Raw genomic sequence first — 16,146 nt, 5'->3', positions numbered from 1 at the left:
CACACCCGGAGCCTTCATTGACCACTGGCATCTGCCACTGGTACTGTTAATTGTTAATTATATTTTCGATTGGGGTGAGAAGCGTTAATTAGCTTTTCCCACCATTTATACTTAGTAAGTCAATGCTTTTTCTACCTGTAACTGAGGAAGTGCAGCTTTTCCATTGGATTTTAATGAAGGGTTATAGATTAACTTAAATCCAGGTCTTAAACCTCTAAATGCAGTTTAGCCACTCACAGATATTCCCACTATGGCTGTACGTGGTTTCAGGAGTATTGATAAAAATGCATTTAAAATATGGCAGATTACTTATGGAATTGTCTTTTATCTAGTTATTGGGGAAACAGAAATAAGAACCATGTTTGAAGAAGGGATTCTGGGGGCATGTTTGAGGGTGAGTTTTCAGGAGCCAAGCCCTGCAGTACCAAGCAGGCTTCCCCAGGAGCAGAGGGGTTTTTCTCGTGTGTGCCGGGGCAGCACAGCACGGGTGCTGTTTGTCACTCAGCTGGCAACAGCTGCTTGTGATAAGGATCTGGGAATCACCTGTAGAGGCTCGGGGTGCCCGGGCGGAAGGCTGGGAGATGGGCTGGGGGGGCAGCCCACCTGCTGTGCCCGGATCAAAGGGCCCCGGGGTCAGGGGGCACATCCCGCTTAAGCAGAGCTGTCTGCTGAATAGCCATTTCAGATTGTAAATCTGGCCGTGATTTCATTAAGTCCTTCTGGCTGCTCTTGGGGCATGAAATAATAAAATTTTATATCCGCTGCCTTTCCTGCTTCTGGCAGCCAGATTGACACATTGTTGTCTGCAGCGTTGTGGTGTTTTCCTTAAGAAAATAAATGGGAACTATTAATTCAGTAGAGACGAGTCATTAAGCAAATGGATTTTAGACTTGTTGTGAATCATACTTCCTTAACAATTTCAGACCTGGTGCACGGGCTCGCTAGAATGTTAGCTTTTGTAGGAGTCCTGCCTTTCCAAAAGAATCGATGGAAGGTATCACCCTGTTACTGTTACAGTGTTTTTAAGATGCTGATCACGTTTGTATCTGGTTATAAAACCTCATGATCGGCTGGGTTTATGTTTTGGCAGCAATTTAGCCGTGAAGTTACGCAAACCCGCTTTGTGGGAGGAAAGGCAGGGGGTGCTGGTGTTTGATGGTTATGGAGGTTTTTTCGTTTTGTTTTAAATTAAACTATTCAATAAAATTGTTCACCCGAAAAAAGTTTAACTTGGGATTCCTTTATGGCAGAAAATGCAGAACCCGCCAAGTGTAGCCAGTGCTGCTAAGATAGCATTTAGTGTCAACTGGTGTTAGTGTTATGGATGAATGCTGCTTCTAGAGTGGGATGGAGGAGCACCCCTCAATTCTTCTATTAGAATATGGTTTCTGTGTTTTCGTGAAGTTCCACATAAAACATTTAAATGACTCAAGTGTTTGGCTGCCTGTGAGCAGGGCAGGCACCCGGGCTGTGCTTATTTACGGACCTGGTGTTTAAGGCCCCCCGGAGTTTGTTTGAAAAGTTAAGAGATTTTCACAGTAAAGGTGCCATTTCTGAAATTTAAAGTGCTCTTTTCACCAGGAGATAAGTTCTCTCTGATTAAGTCAGTAATTCTTACTAAGCCATGTTTATAGAGGCCATAAACAATGGGTTCAGTGTGCTTGTTAAACCAGCTTTCCATACCTCTCCACTCTTTTAAAAAGAGACATTTAAAATAAAAGGCAGGTGTAGATGTTAGTTTGATTTAGATGGATTTTAGGTGATTAATTATGGCTACAAGTAATTGGGCAAGGATGGTTAGGAAAGGCTTGCAGGAGTGAGATGTGATGCACATTTTCACTGAATCTCCTTTTGGCTCAGTACATCCCTGACCTGTGGGAAAATGAGATAAGGAATCTGGAATGTTCATATTTCCTCTTAGTCCTTGCTTATCCACATTTCTTTTCAGCAAAATACGAACCTACCGAATACAGTCCAGCCTGTTGCACAGGTATCACTTGGAAAATTTTGTTTAGCTCTTCAGGAAGTTGTGAAATATGAACTGGGGCTGTGTGTGGCTTGTGGCTGTCCCTTCCCATTTCTGAAAATGATGACAACACACAAGCTGTATGTGGGGAAAATTATCTACGTGTTTTTGTGATTCGCAGAATCCAGTGGGGTTTAATGTGAGAATTGCAGCTGAATGATGGGAAGTTTTACTCAAATTCCAACAAGAGAGTAAATACTGTGATTTCCATGTTGGTTGGGCTGCTGAGGTGCCAGGTTTAGTGAAAGAAGCATGTGATTGTTTAACAAAAGCCCTTATAACTGCCTGATACTAGCTTTATCAAAGGTGGTAGTGACAGGAGAGATGACAAAACCAACAAAGGAGTAAGATGAACTGGTCAGTCTGCATTTCTGTAGAATGAGCCACAGTCGGACCATCAAAAAATTATATGTTTTTGAATGCATTGCAAGACAGGTGCTATTAATCAAGTCAGTCTCCAGTGTTTTATTAAATATGAGGGCTGGACTCAAGGGAAATCCCTGCCTTTGTACAAATATTGCAGATCTTTACAGTGAGGCTGAGCTCTTGGTGCTGCAGAGTTTATCAGCTTCCTTTTGGACAGGACGATTTCTGGGCCAGGTGTGGGGTGATCCCACTGAGCAGCATTTACAGCCCCTGTACATCAGGGATCCTTCTGGGTTATCCCCCTGGCTGAGCCCTGCTTGGCACGAGCCTGTTCTGTGCTCCAGAAGAGCCCACATTTTGCTGAAGGGGAGCTGCAGATTCAGCACCAGAGGAACAGAAACACCCGTGGCACGTTCACCATGCCTGTGCTGCTTCTTCGGCAGCAAGCACGAGAAGGCTTTCCCTCCTTCTGTCTTGTCCTGCCAGCACTCAGGCTGACAAGCTTCTGGCTTTGGTTAAGTGCTTTGCAAGACCTTTTTGTTGGGGGTTTTTAGGCTCCTCTGAGTATAAGTGAGATTTTTAATTTTCTGGAACAGGAAGGAGCAATCAGTTTGTCTGGTGCTTCCGGACTCCTAGAAGGAGCGAGGCTCCTGGACTGCTTTAGAGTTTATCAGATGCAGCCAAGGGGTGACCTTTGGTTCCTGCAAGCAAAGTTCCTGGTTTGTCAGGCAGTGCTGCTGCTCTTTATATGGAAAGCATTAAATGTAATATTCTTCTATTTAAGTTAAAGAAATATCTCGTGAAGACCTAAACTTAAATGTCTACAAAGTGGGTTTTATGGTTGTTGGGGGTTTTTTTCAGCCCTAAGTGCACAGCAGTTTGCTTTATAGACAGAGGACTGAGCCTTGAAAACTGGGGGTAATTATTTAGCTGCCTAAGGCTCAACTTTGCCATTGTTTTAGGACTTGAGTTCCTTTTTTTTTAAAGGAAACAATTCCTTCCACCCCACAAAACCTTAATTAAAAATTGAGTATGTTTTTGTTCATTTTCCTGCTCAGTAACTTTCATTTGGTCCTGCATGTAGGTAAGTAGGTACTTAAACATTTTTACAGTGTCACTGGGAAATTTCCTCAATTACCATATTCTATAATTCCAGTTTTTCTGATTTTGAATTTTCAAAGCTTTATTTGAAGAGATTAAACCTGTATGATTAGTCAGTCAAAAAAAGAAGATTCAAGTCTCCTGTTAGTGGAAGCAGTGTTAAGTGTTTAAATGCTGCTCTGTTTGGTATCAGCGACTCATTTACTGTTGATTAAGCAGGGAAATCAAGTCTGGCAGTGTTTGAATTTGCCTAGGTCACAGATACCGTTATACACTCAGAGTCACAGGTACTGATGATCATTCTTTTGAGAAATAGGTTCTTCTTTTCTCTTCCATGTGTAAGTACTGTTACAGAGGATGGGAACTTCAGACTAGATCAGAAACTTTCCCTCATTTCATGGGAACAGGAGAGAAAGTTCAGACTTGCTGACCAGGAAATGGTGGAATTAAATTTCTCTAAGCTTTGTTTTTTTCCCCCATTTTAATTATTTATTGATTAGGCTGTCATGGGATCCAGTTTACTTAAATGCAGTTGTAAACTTGTCTTTATTAGACTTCCAAAATTCAACCTGGAATTTGGAAACCAGTTCCCATCCCTGACTTTATGTAACTCTCAGTTCCTGGAAAATCCACTCCTTATTGTTTTTTAAATGAATTTCCAAACATAAAAATATTTGCTTGAAATCCTGACTTGACTAGAAACTGTTAAATGTGCAAACAGGACACCAAGACAAACATTAGTAGAGGTGCTTGAAAGAAATCTTTGCTTGAATAATCACAGACCCTCTAGTTTGACAAATTTCAGTGTGCATTTTGTTAAGAACTTCCGTCTGCCAACTGAAGGTTAATTTTTTCAGCATTGTAAAGTGAATAAATGAAACAAATGATGACAGGAATGTTGATTGTTTTTAAAATGGTTGCAGTTCTGTAGTGCCATATTGTTCTGCCATCGCTTGTGTCCTTTATGCATAACATTTAATTTCCCATACTTACCTTTTCCTTTCCCTTTCCTGAATTTGCTCACATATAGAAAGTAAGAAGCATGGCCCTGGAAGATGTGGTGATCCTTAACGTAGACACCAACACACTGGAAACCCCTTTTGATGACCTTCAGAGCCTCCCCAATGATGTGGTATGTATGGAGTGACTTATCCAAGGGCTCAGTTCCTGCTGGCTGTCACCGAGGGCTCTCACTGGGCGCTTTCACTGGTGACACTGAACTGCTTGCTCTCAGTTCTTGCTGTCCCAGAGTGTTTGGGAATGTTTCTTTCAACATTTACAGATGTGCATTGAAGCCTGCCAGTGAAAATCAGCTAATGCTCACGTGAGCTAGAAATCCTGCCTCTTTAGTTAGCTGTTGTTTCCAAATGAAATTGTGTGAGTTTTTGTCCCGTGACTGCTTCCAGGTGAGCTTTAAGGAATTTCATGCATTTTATATCCTGAGCTGTGATGTGAAATGGATGCCTTCACATTCACTTCAATCACTGCTAGAATTCAGAGCTCATTTTCTTTCTCATTCACTGTTTTTATTGGTAAATTATTTCATGTTTTTAATAACTTGATAGTAATAGTGTATAAATACTTGACATTTAATGGGATGCAAAGACATCCCACTCGCTGCTGCAGTCATCTCCACTGAAGGAGCTGAGAGGGGAGAGCAGAGGAGTGAGAGTGTCAGGAGCTGTTTTCAAGGCAGAGAGTGAATGTTTAGGAGAACGTGGCAGGGGAAATCTGGATTTCCTTTGCTAGCTGGGAATATTGTGCTGACAGTCAGATCTGACATTTTTTTGTGCAGTTGAGCAACAGAATTGATGTGCAGGGAGCTCAGTGTAAGCTGGTGTGTGAGGAGAAATTGCAGTGAGGGTGAATGCCCAGTGCCTCCCTGGCATTCCAACAGGACCCCTTCTTCAAAAACAGGGAGCTCAGGAGGAAAGGGCCATCTTGATTGTGAACATTTTGGCTTTAGTCAAACATTTAGTCTGTAAAAGTCGATTCCATTATTTTTTCTGGCATTATATAGTTTTTCATTTTGATTTCACTCCCAGCATCCAAATCTGCCAGCTGGTCACTGCTCGTGCCATTATCCACAACCCGGGAATGACAGACTTGTAAATTTCATGGAATTATGTAAGAAATGTCTGGATACAGGGAGCACGGGGCCTCAAACATGTATATGATTTGTCAACAATCAAGTATTATATTAGATTTTATGAGACTTCATTAAAGGAGCTGTTGTGGGCACACTGTAGAACATCAGAAGAGACTTCTCCAATAAACACAGAACTTCAAGCTTTGGAATGTAATAAATTTTAAGAGACTTCCTTCCTTTCATTATTTACTTTTACTTCACTTTTATAACAGTAGAGAGTTGTGTTTTATTAGTTCAAATTTCTTGATTCAGTTTTCCACAGGTCTATTTAAGAGCTCCATTTTATCTCAGAGGATGTTGAGAGCAGAGCAGAGGAAGTGCTGCCAGCAAATTCAATTAACTGGCAGGGCTCACCAGTAGCATATATGGGGTATTTTTTTTTCACAACTGCTATATAAATACAGCTGGGATTAATATTTTTCACAACAAAGCTTTAAGTCGAGTCGTGTTGCGTTGTGTAATTAATGTTTGGGCTGGGGGTTTATTGGGATTTAGCTGTGGTGCATTGTTGCAGTTACCTGGATGATGCAGCTCCTCCTCCAGGTCTCTCCCTTCGCACGGCTCCAGAGTTGGCTTTGACCACTAGAGAGCAGCTGCTCTGCTGTGCAAGAATTGAATTTCTGTCAGTTCTTTCATGCATCATGTGTTTGGAACTGTAAGTGGATCAAGTTGTTCATCTCAGCAGGGAGATGCTAAAGCCAATCCATTAGACTTTTTTTTTCTTTCTTTTTTTTCCTTTTTGCTTCCCTGGGAGATTTTGGGAGTGTGTCTCCCCACTGGTCTTAGTCTAAGTAGATGCATTTATGATCTGAGAAACTAAAAATGTCTTCAAGAGTTTCCTGATCATAAATGCCTCTTATGTCAAACGACTCTGCCAGTTTTGCTACTTAATGTGAGCAGTGAGCAATTCATGCACTGCTGAATAGACAAAATTTACTTTGCTAAATTAAATCTATCTATATTCATCAGTGAGCAAAAGCATCTTGTCTGTGGTACATTCACCATCAGGTAATTAATCCAGTGGAAAATTTCTAAAAGCTGTTTTCCTTCTCTCCTTGACCTGTTTTTTAATCAAGTGAATGAAGTCTTATGATTATTTTAGAGCCTCAGGTAGTGAGTTTTTCTTGAGTTTCATGATAGTGATGTCGCTACCTAAACTGGTTCTTGGAAATCAAGAATAAATTGTTCTTTATTCTTTAATTCTTAGGATCCAGACAAATACAGGACCCAGTGAAAGGTCTTTCCAGTTAGAATTTGTGTCACAGGAGCTGGACAGAATTGAGGCAGTTCCAGCAGAGTCAGCTCAAGTTGTTCCTTTGCCCCAGTTTACCTCAGCAGTACCTGCTGGCTGTCAGGCTTCTGAAGTGCTCAGGTCATGTCCCTGAAAATCAAGATTTGTACTACTGTGTTACTGATTAACTATTTGAAATGTGAAAACCTGCCCCTTCTTCACCTTCTGCTTCTGATGTATTGCTGGAAATCTGGCAGCATGAGAGCACCCTGGGAAGTAACTTTCCTTTTAAAATAATCAATATTAAAAAAAGAGATTTATTAAGGACTGTGATTACAATAAGTGCATCTGCTGCTGACAAGTCTCCTACACCACCGTCTGTGTTGCAGCGAATAGCAAAGAGGGGGTAGTAATTTTTTTTTTATGCAACCCGTATGGATTTTTCATGTATTTCCAAATAAGTGTCATCTTCTAGTCATAGTTGTAGTCAGAGCCCCACGTTACAAGGAATACAGTATCAGCTTGCTCTGTCAGCTCGTGGTTGTTGCTAAACGAAGGCCTGGGGGTGGCTGGGGCTCTGCGTGTCCCAGGCTCTGCTGTGGGGCTCCTGCCGCCACTCTCCAGCGAGCCACCGCGGCGAGGGAGCCAGGGCTGCTGCTTTCCACCCAGGCAATGAGCTGCTTCCAGGGCAGCCAGGAGAGCCAAACTGCAGCCCTGGAGCCAAACCATTTTCCTAAAGGTGAATCCATTTTTATTTCTCAGGCTGTGTTTGCAGTAGAGCATTTCTTGCTTTATTCATGTTGACAACTGAAAAGCCTTGGACCTAATTAAAAGAATTTCCACTAGCACCTTTACTGAACCATTTCATTCTGCTGCATTGCACAGATTGCATTCTGAAACATGGTGAGAGTTGAAATTGGACCTTTAAACTTCAACTGCCAGAAGTATAAAAATCTTCTTTAAAAACACTCTCAGGGTAGACTGCATGTGTATGTGTCTGTTTGGCTAGAAATAATCTTCATTTTCAGTGGTCACACACAATTTGTGGTTTTTTTAAAGTATCACTGTCTCTTTAGGCAGGAAACAATCCTAATTCTGCTCCTATAGTCTACATTGTATTACATACTATTTTTTTCCACAGAGTACACATGAGGGTGTTTTGGGGTGGATTTTTTTGCTACTTGTTATTATATTTAAATATGTTGTTAACATTTTTTTTGTTAAAAAATTGACATGCCCATTGCAGTAATCCCACATGTATATATAAAATGGACATCCTACAGTGTTCAAGGAAGTAGCAAAATACCAGTCAGTATTCTGCTTCTGTCCCAGCCAGGGGAGCTGAAGCACAGAAAGGCTGTGACCAGCCCTCTGAACTCCTGGTTTGTTTAAAACAAAGCATAGAGCTTTTTCCTTCTATATAGATGGAAGGTTCTGTATCTTCACATGAATGTTTACAGAAAGCCCCTTATAACAATGTTGGAGGTGGATTTGAAAGCTTCTCAGAGCTCTGGATATTTTATTATACTTTTAAGAACTACCTTTAAATAGTTTATATAGGTTAATATAGAAAATAAAAGCATATTTCAGCCTTACAAGTCTAGACCCCTTCAAACATGAAGTATGCTGTTTGGGTTTGAAAATCTGGTGAAGCTTTTATATTTAGAGGATTACAGAACTCCTTGAGGAACGTTATTTCACTGAATAGGAGTCAGCTTATTTTACGGGCTTCAGACTAAATCTGGTATCATGTGTTATGTTAATATGGGTTTGTGGGCTCATTAATGCGTGGATCATTGGCATAAGCATTCAGATTTATAAACAGTGCTGGACACGCTCTTGGTTATTTCTGTTATGCTAAATAATGAAATGCCTTTTACAGCAGAATCTGCAGAAAATTTAAAAGGAAATGTCTTTGCAACCGTTTTAGTAAACACAAGTGCAAAGATAACATCTGAAAGAAAAGCGAGTAGTGCCCAGCATGGATTCTGTGTTTAACACCTCTGGAGCACGACACGGAGTCACTGTGGAGCCCCAAAGCCAAGGCTGCTGCAGGAGGAAGCTGAGTTAGGGATGTGCTACGGGGGGATGGACTGAGGCACTCACCAGCACTTCAGGGAAATCAGGCTGCTCTGGGCCACCGGGGCAGGCTGGTGGCAGCGCCCAAGGCTGAGAACATTCCACTCGTCTGGTTTTGGAGATACGGATGAGGCCACAGCAAGCTTTCGTTGGGAGCTGGAGGATGGGAAGAAGGTCTTGAAAGTTAATTTGAATTTTGAACCATCAGCTTATATTTTATCAGATGTAATTCGTACTCTCTGAACACAGTTAGTTATGGTCACTACTAGAGGATCTGCTCACTATGTCAATAATATTCCTACAGTGTTTCTTGCGTAGTGTGAATGAAGTACACAGAGCTACCCCATCGAGCTTTTCAGTATGGCATTTGGAGAAGAAAGATTTGCTAGTTATTGGCTCTTTCTGTTAAATTCATCATATGGGTATTTATGGAGTCATGTTCTCCTGCAAAGCGGGTTAACCAGGGATTTCCTGCCGTTCTGGTTTCCCCCTGAAATTGTGGCTCCTGCCTGTTTTCTGTGTCAGGTATCTCACTGAACTCGGGCTTTGCGTGTGGCATGGCCGCGGCCTCTAAAAGCACCAGGTGAATTCTTTTGCAGAACCAGCACCCCGGGCGTTTGGGTTTGTCTTGCTCTGCCTTGTGTGAGATCTGTGTCAGAACCTCAGTGTGGCCCGGTTCTGTCTGCGGCGCCAAAGGCCGTGAGGGGGCCATGAAGGGGCCGTGAGGGAGCCGTGAGAGAGCCGTGAGAGAGCCGTGAGGGAACGTGAGGGAGCCATGAGGGGGCCGTGAGGGTCCGTGAGGGAAGCGCGAGGGTCCGTGAGGGGCCGTGAGGGAGCCATGAGGGGGCCATGAGGGAATCCTGAGGAGCCGTGAGGGTGCCGTGAGGGGGCCATGAGGGAACCGTGAGGGTCCGTGAGGGAGCCGTGAGGGAACGTGAGGGGGCCATGAGGGAGCCGTGAGGGAATCCTGAGGGGCGGCCCGGGCAGGACACAGCGGATCCTGGGCACGGCCGAGCCCTCGGCAAACAACTCCAAAAATGTGCGAGAACAGCCAAAAAGCCCCAGATCGCCGAGAGGAAAAGTGTGAGGAGTAAGGAAAGGCGGGAGGAGCCGTCGGGACTGCCATCAGAGGAGGGGAGGCGGGGCTGGGGCGGGGAGTTGGGCCGGTGGAAGGCGGTGGCTGGGGAAGGTGTTTAAGTTTCTGTCTTTGTTTCTCACTATCTGACTGTATTTTAACTGCCAGTACATTGAATTAATTTTCCACATTGGAGCCGGTGGCTCATGGGTACACATCTCCTTGAGCCCCCGAGCCCGGTGTGTATGTTTGGCCCGAGTGCTGCTGAGGGGCAGCGGGAGGGCGGCTGGGCCGGGAGCCTGCTGAGGAGCCCGCACCGCCAGGAACACAGCCCTGGCGGGGTCACTGCCCGTTCAGGCTCTGAAATGCGGGGGAATATAACCTTAAAAACCCCGTGTATTTGTGGCCAATAGATTTTTCAGACCTTCAGGATTTGTTCCTAGCCTTGGTGTTGATGGATGGCTTGGTTGTGTGGAACAGTTTCTCTTATTAATCTGGTGTTTGAATTAATTTAGCTGCAATTGTTTTATGGATTCTAATCAAGAGTGACACAGTTTCATAGACTACCTTTAAAAGAGTACTCAGCAGCATGCTAACAGTGGATTTTAAGTAGGAGGGAAGGATCAGTGAAGCTTTTAGTATCCTATTGGCTTCTGAATAGAATCAAAACATATCTTAGAGAAGCAAAACAGCTTGAAAAGTAATGCTCTTAGAAGTGAAAAATTCATCTCTGAATTCACAATGTCACCTTTTGTCATAACTGCTGCTGTGGTTAGCACATTTTTCATTTAGCTGTGCCCCAATGGGTTGCTCTTTGTTTGTGATATGAGAGTGATGTAGACCTGCTGTGTGATTTCAGGTTTCTGCACTGAAGAACAGATTGAAGAAAGTCTCTACAACCACTGGAGATGGTGTTGCAAGAGCGTTTCTAAAAGCACAAGCAGCTTTCTTTGGGAGCTACAGAAACGCCCTGAAAATTGAACCTGTAAGTAGGCAATTAGTTGGCATAAAATGTAAATGTGCAGCTGTGGTGGAGAAAAAACCTAACAATTCAAAGTATAGCATAGCCTGCTCTTCCTGAGGTCAGCGTGGTCGCTCTTTGGCTGACTAGCTCTGCAAACAGTGTTCAAGTCTCCGAAATGAAGGAGGTACAATAAGCATGATCCATCACACAGGGAAGAACCTTCACATGGAAATGTATGAGTCTTGCTTGGTTTTGAAAGCAGTTGAATTAGAGAAGAGACGATAAGAAAGAATAAATTAATGATCATAAGAGCCTATAGCTGACCATTCCCTCCTCTGCAAAGCCCATCTCTTCACTGTGTTTTTCTGTTAAAAGGTGGTGTATTTGGCATTCTCATCCTCGTTGAAGATTAATGAAAAGGTCTGGCCTGCAGACATGTGATAAATTTAATTTTAACCATGATGTTAAGTGGTTACATGGCCAAGAGTTGGACTATGGGTATAGTGTTTCTTGAGGGTTTCAGCAGCTAAACTCTCTCCAGTACTGTAGTTTGTCTTGTTATTTTTAAAGCCAGGAGGAAAACTTTTCAACAACCCAGTCATTACCATCAAATAAGTATCATTTCAACAGTTCATATTCAGGTTTCAAAAATTACTTTTCAAGTCAGCACAAGTCCTTCCACATCTTACTGGAGGAGTCCGAGTGTGAGGAAAAAATAAATTGTACTGACTTGTGTGTGTGTGTCTGGGTGTAAGAACCGGGCTTTTAAAGCATCTCAGGTGAAATCACAGAGGTATTTCAAATGGGGAGCATACAAATGACAAAGATGGAAGCAGCGAGGCGCTCTGGCTGTGAGCCTCCTTTATCCCTGCTGGGGAGACACTGACTCCCCTCCGTCCCTGCAAGCTTCCTTGTTCTCCAGTGCTCCTCCCTGTAGTTGCCAGGCAACTCTGGGAATATTGGTGTATGCTTTGCCTGGATGTGTGTGTGAGATTAACTAGTTAAGGGATTTATGAAGGAAAATAAAAATTTAAATTGCTGTTCTGGAAATACCATCTGGTATTTTGAAGGCTGAATGTTAAAGATGAACATTTGAAATGAGTTGACAGTGGCACGCCCCTAGAAAGTGCAACTTTGAGGGACAGCTAACCTGAGGAAGTAGCAGAAATAGTTTACTTTGCTTCTCATGCCATCAAAGAAAAGTTGTAAATATAGCTGCGCAAATATGTCATGAAATTCACTTAGTAATCAGAAAGTGGAAAATGTCAGGGCTTTCTTTCCTAAGGCTTTTTGTAAATCAACAGTTTGATTTGTGATTACACCTTTCAGCATTAAGATTTAGGTAAAGCAGATTTGCAGGTGTTTCATGTTCATGTATCACCTTCACATGGAGTAAGTACTGGGCATAAGCAATACCAAACATGAGATGGTCCTTTGCCCTTCATGTCCTGTAACTCCAGAAACCTGACTGTTCTTTTAAAATCATCGATAATTAGAAAATACATTCGAAGAAGTACACACAGAATACATTTTCCTCCTTTCGTAGTTTCTGTCTGATAAGACAATTTAATTTCAGAGACTGTGTCATTGGTAGGAGCTGACTTTCCGGGATAAATGGTGTGAATCTATTTTTCATTATTCTGTGCGGGCCTGGAATGTGTCTCCGAGCAGGCTCTACATTCACATTGTTACACTTTAGCATAGTAAGAGCTCTTATTCTGTCCAGAGGCTTTTACTTTAGAGATACAAGGTTGTGTAATGTACATATAAACAGAACACTGGCAGTGAGTTTCTGTTACCATGAACTTTCCGAGGCCTTTGGTAACTAGAAATTGCATGAAAAAACATATCCAGATATACAGTTGGCAAGCGTAGTAATAACAGTAATATTTACTTGACAAAATAACCGCTGCAGTGCTGTTTCCTCTGGTGTTTCCCAGGGCTGCACCAAGCCAGTTTTAAATGCAGAGGAGTATCTGCTGGGTGTGATATACTCACAAAGCTCTGTTGCTATGAAGTCCAGTTAAACTCAGCAGCAGCTGGGTGTTCACTGGGCTGCACTGAGGCAGATTATCCTGATGCATATGGCTTAAATGTCTACCAGTGACACCAGTGTGAGCATTTTGTTCACTTGAATGACCATTTTCAAATTCCCAATTTTTTTGTCGTTTGCAGAGGGAATGTTTTTATCTGTTCTAAATTTTTAATTTACACAAGGAGGTCGCCTTCCGCAGAGCAATCTGTGTGGATACGAGGTGTGTGTAAAGGTCTTGGTAGGACTGAGCGGTGGGGGGATGTTGGGAAGCCAGACTCGGATTTTCGGGACGGGAGCCGTGGCCGTGCTCTTTCTTCTGCTGACACCTAGCGGTTCCAGGCATTCCATGGGACTCTCCCAGTGCTTGTGAAGAGCAGCCCCCCACCTGTGGGTCGAGGTAAGCTCGGGTGGGCTGGCCCAGAGCAGTGGGGTGTGGTGTGACCCAGCAGGATGGGGGGGCTGCAGGGAGGTGCTGCTGCTGCAGCCTCAGCCCTGTGGGTTTGTCCCCATCTCGCGTGGGAGCTGCACTCCAGGCTCTGCTGGGATGTACAGGCATCCCAAATGACAAGAGTGCTGCCTGTTCCGTGGCACTGCAGTGATTCTGGCAGGGCTGGTACTTGCAGGAAAGCCCTGGATTACATCCTGTGTTGTGAATACTCCTCCGTGAGTTACCCCTTACACGTGGAACTGGGACCACGGCTACTGATACATCCTTGTGTGCGGTGGGAACTACTGGGGATAAGTGAATCTCTGCACTGAAGCATCAATTAATTCTCTTTGTCTTCATGGTTAATTATTCAGTTTTATTCAGGCTTATTTGCCTGAGCAACCATTAGTTGTAAACTGGATAATTTCTGGTTTTTTGCATTGTTCTGAATTGATTTGGTTTAAATTTAACCTAAATATTCCTTGGATGCATCCACTTAACAGTAAGCAGGAAATCAGAAGCAGTCAATGTGCTTTTCTATTTCCATGCTTTTTGTGTGCTTCCATTGCTGAAATTACTTTCTCATTTGGGAACTGCTGATCTTTATATGAAACTACTTATTGAAACTCACAGTGTTTTATCTACTCCAGTTTTCACGCTGCTTTAGCTGAACTGCACTGGTGGAGGAATGTGTGTTGTACACACATTGCTGCCCAGGTTCTGTTGTCCTGTCAAAGCCTGATAATTTGAATTTGGATTTTAAATGGAGAGGACAATGTCCTACCAGTTTTCATGATTGTAACTTTGATGTGAATTTTCTCATAATACGATGCAATTTGAGCAATGGTGGGGGAAGAAACCATAATGAATAGGAGGAAATAAGGTTTTTTTCTTTTTCAACATAACACTCAATTCAACTTAAGGAGATAATTAATGCATTAATTATTTTACAAAAATCTCTGAAACAGACACAATAAATGCATTCAACAGTTCCAGATTCATGAGATCAGAGTCAGAAAAGTATATGATATTTGTGCAGAGTAAAAAAGCAAATGCCAGATGAGTCAAAAAGGAAATTTTGTTGGAATGTGTGTGCAGTAATATAAAGCAAGTGCATGCTACGTACTGGTGCATAATTCATTTTGCAAAGGCTTTGTAGCATTCAGTGCTTTATCTACTATGAAGTATGATTGTTGCCATGGTGAATTATTTTTTTAAGTTATTCAGTGGAAGAGTAAATAGTCATTTCCAACTCCCAGTAATTGCCACATCCCAGTTCCTTCCTCTCCATGGCCATCTTCTGCCTAGCTTCTTTTCCTTGCATGTATATTTTAAAGGCACACACTGCATGCAGAGTAAATACTTCCCTGTCACCACAGCTGTCTCCACAGTTCAGAGCTTTAGGAGTGTTTGTCCATCTGTAGAAAATATGAAGAAAGATGATCCCTAATGCTTAGATAACTTGTGCACAGACCTGTTCAAATGAACCCAAGCTGTAGGGAAACAGTGAGCAGAAGCTAGTCAAATGGAACTTTTTGTTTTTCTTGCAATTTTGCTGTGTTCTGTTTGAAGTCGGTGCTGATGTATAGCATCAGGAATTTTCTCCCACCTGTCTTTACTCTTTTCCTGTTCAAGTGGTTGAGCTCTCAAATCCATCCCTGTAGAGACAGTCTAGGAATGCCTAAATGACAGTAATTTCTAAATGTCATCCTGGTGACTTTACTGACAGCTAGGAGTAGACAAGAATGGCACTGACAGTGTGTAAAACCTGATTTTTTTTTTTTTGTGATAAAAATGGACATAAATTGAGTTTCTGTATATCCTGGAACTGAAATTTAAGGCTTTTTTCTTCCTACTCTGAAGATTCTGTGTTTTGTGACATTTTAAAGACCCAAGGTCTCAGCAGCCTCCCTTAGAAGCCACCTGTAACTATTTCTGTGTTTTACCATCTATGGGAAGTGCTGAATTCACAGTCACTGACTGGAAAAGATTTAGTGGGGAAACACAGTTTTGTTTGTTTTCTGCGTGATGTTTGTTTTCATTTCAATTCTGTTGCTGTTTCCTCTCTGAGCCTTACTGTTGCTATAGACAAATTTCTGCTTTTGCTGTTTTAAACCTTGAAAATGGCTCTTTTTCTAACAAACAGTTACTGTTCTTCAGAATGGCATTTATTATTCTACATCTAAGTCTGTTGAGATATACATATGTTAATGAACCTGAAAAGACATTTTCTTTAATCTCTTCCAGCTCTCTGGTATGTAGTAAATAGAATTGGTTTGTAATTTCCAAACTGTTGTAAGATCCTCTGTTGTCTAATTCTGTATGCTGCACTACGGGGAGGGGGAACCCAGGATTCTGAGGGGAAGGTAATGCAAAGTAATATTTGAGAAAGTTAACATCACCCTCTGCTGACTGTGGTGTTTCTGCCCGGAAAGGTGTGTGCAAACCTCCCTGTCCATCATACATGTCACTGTAAAACTGCAGCAAAACTCAAATCAGAGCAGAAATAGCAAACACACCTCCCTAAAACCCATCGTGGGAGTGGTTTTGGGTGTAGGAGCTTTGCCCAGAGTGATGGGGTGCTCTGCATCTCGCTGTGCAGTAACAGCAGAAATGTGAATTTCCGAGTGCGCTGCCAGAATGCTGATGTGCGTGGGTTTGCTTTGAGATGATTGATGTTTACCTGATTCGTG

At 42.5% G+C, this 16,146-nt stretch overlaps 1 protein-coding gene across 7 annotated transcripts in view; it reads left to right on the top strand.

Annotated features, from left to right (window-relative positions):
* The window catches only part of DENND1A (DENN domain containing 1A), a 152,091-nt gene that overhangs the window by 86,562 nt on the left and 49,383 nt on the right, over positions 1–16,146 (top strand). For all 7 annotated transcript variants that reach the window (XM_038156104.1, XM_038156102.1, XM_038156105.1 and 4 more), the window contains exons 12-13: positions 4,524–4,625; positions 10,887–11,012. In XM_038156104.1, coding sequence (XP_038012032.1) covers positions 4,524–4,625; positions 10,887–11,012 — 228 coding nt within the window. The remainder of the gene's footprint in view (positions 1–4,523; positions 4,626–10,886; positions 11,013–16,146) is intronic.

Source organism: Motacilla alba, chromosome 17 (genome assembly GCF_015832195.1).
Source record: "Motacilla alba alba isolate MOTALB_02 chromosome 17, Motacilla_alba_V1.0_pri, whole genome shotgun sequence".
NCBI classification, from domain to species: domain Eukaryota; kingdom Metazoa; phylum Chordata; class Aves; order Passeriformes; family Motacillidae; genus Motacilla; species Motacilla alba.
The sequence above is the reverse complement of the archived record's forward strand: the minus strand, read 5'-3'. Positions and strand labels throughout refer to the sequence as shown.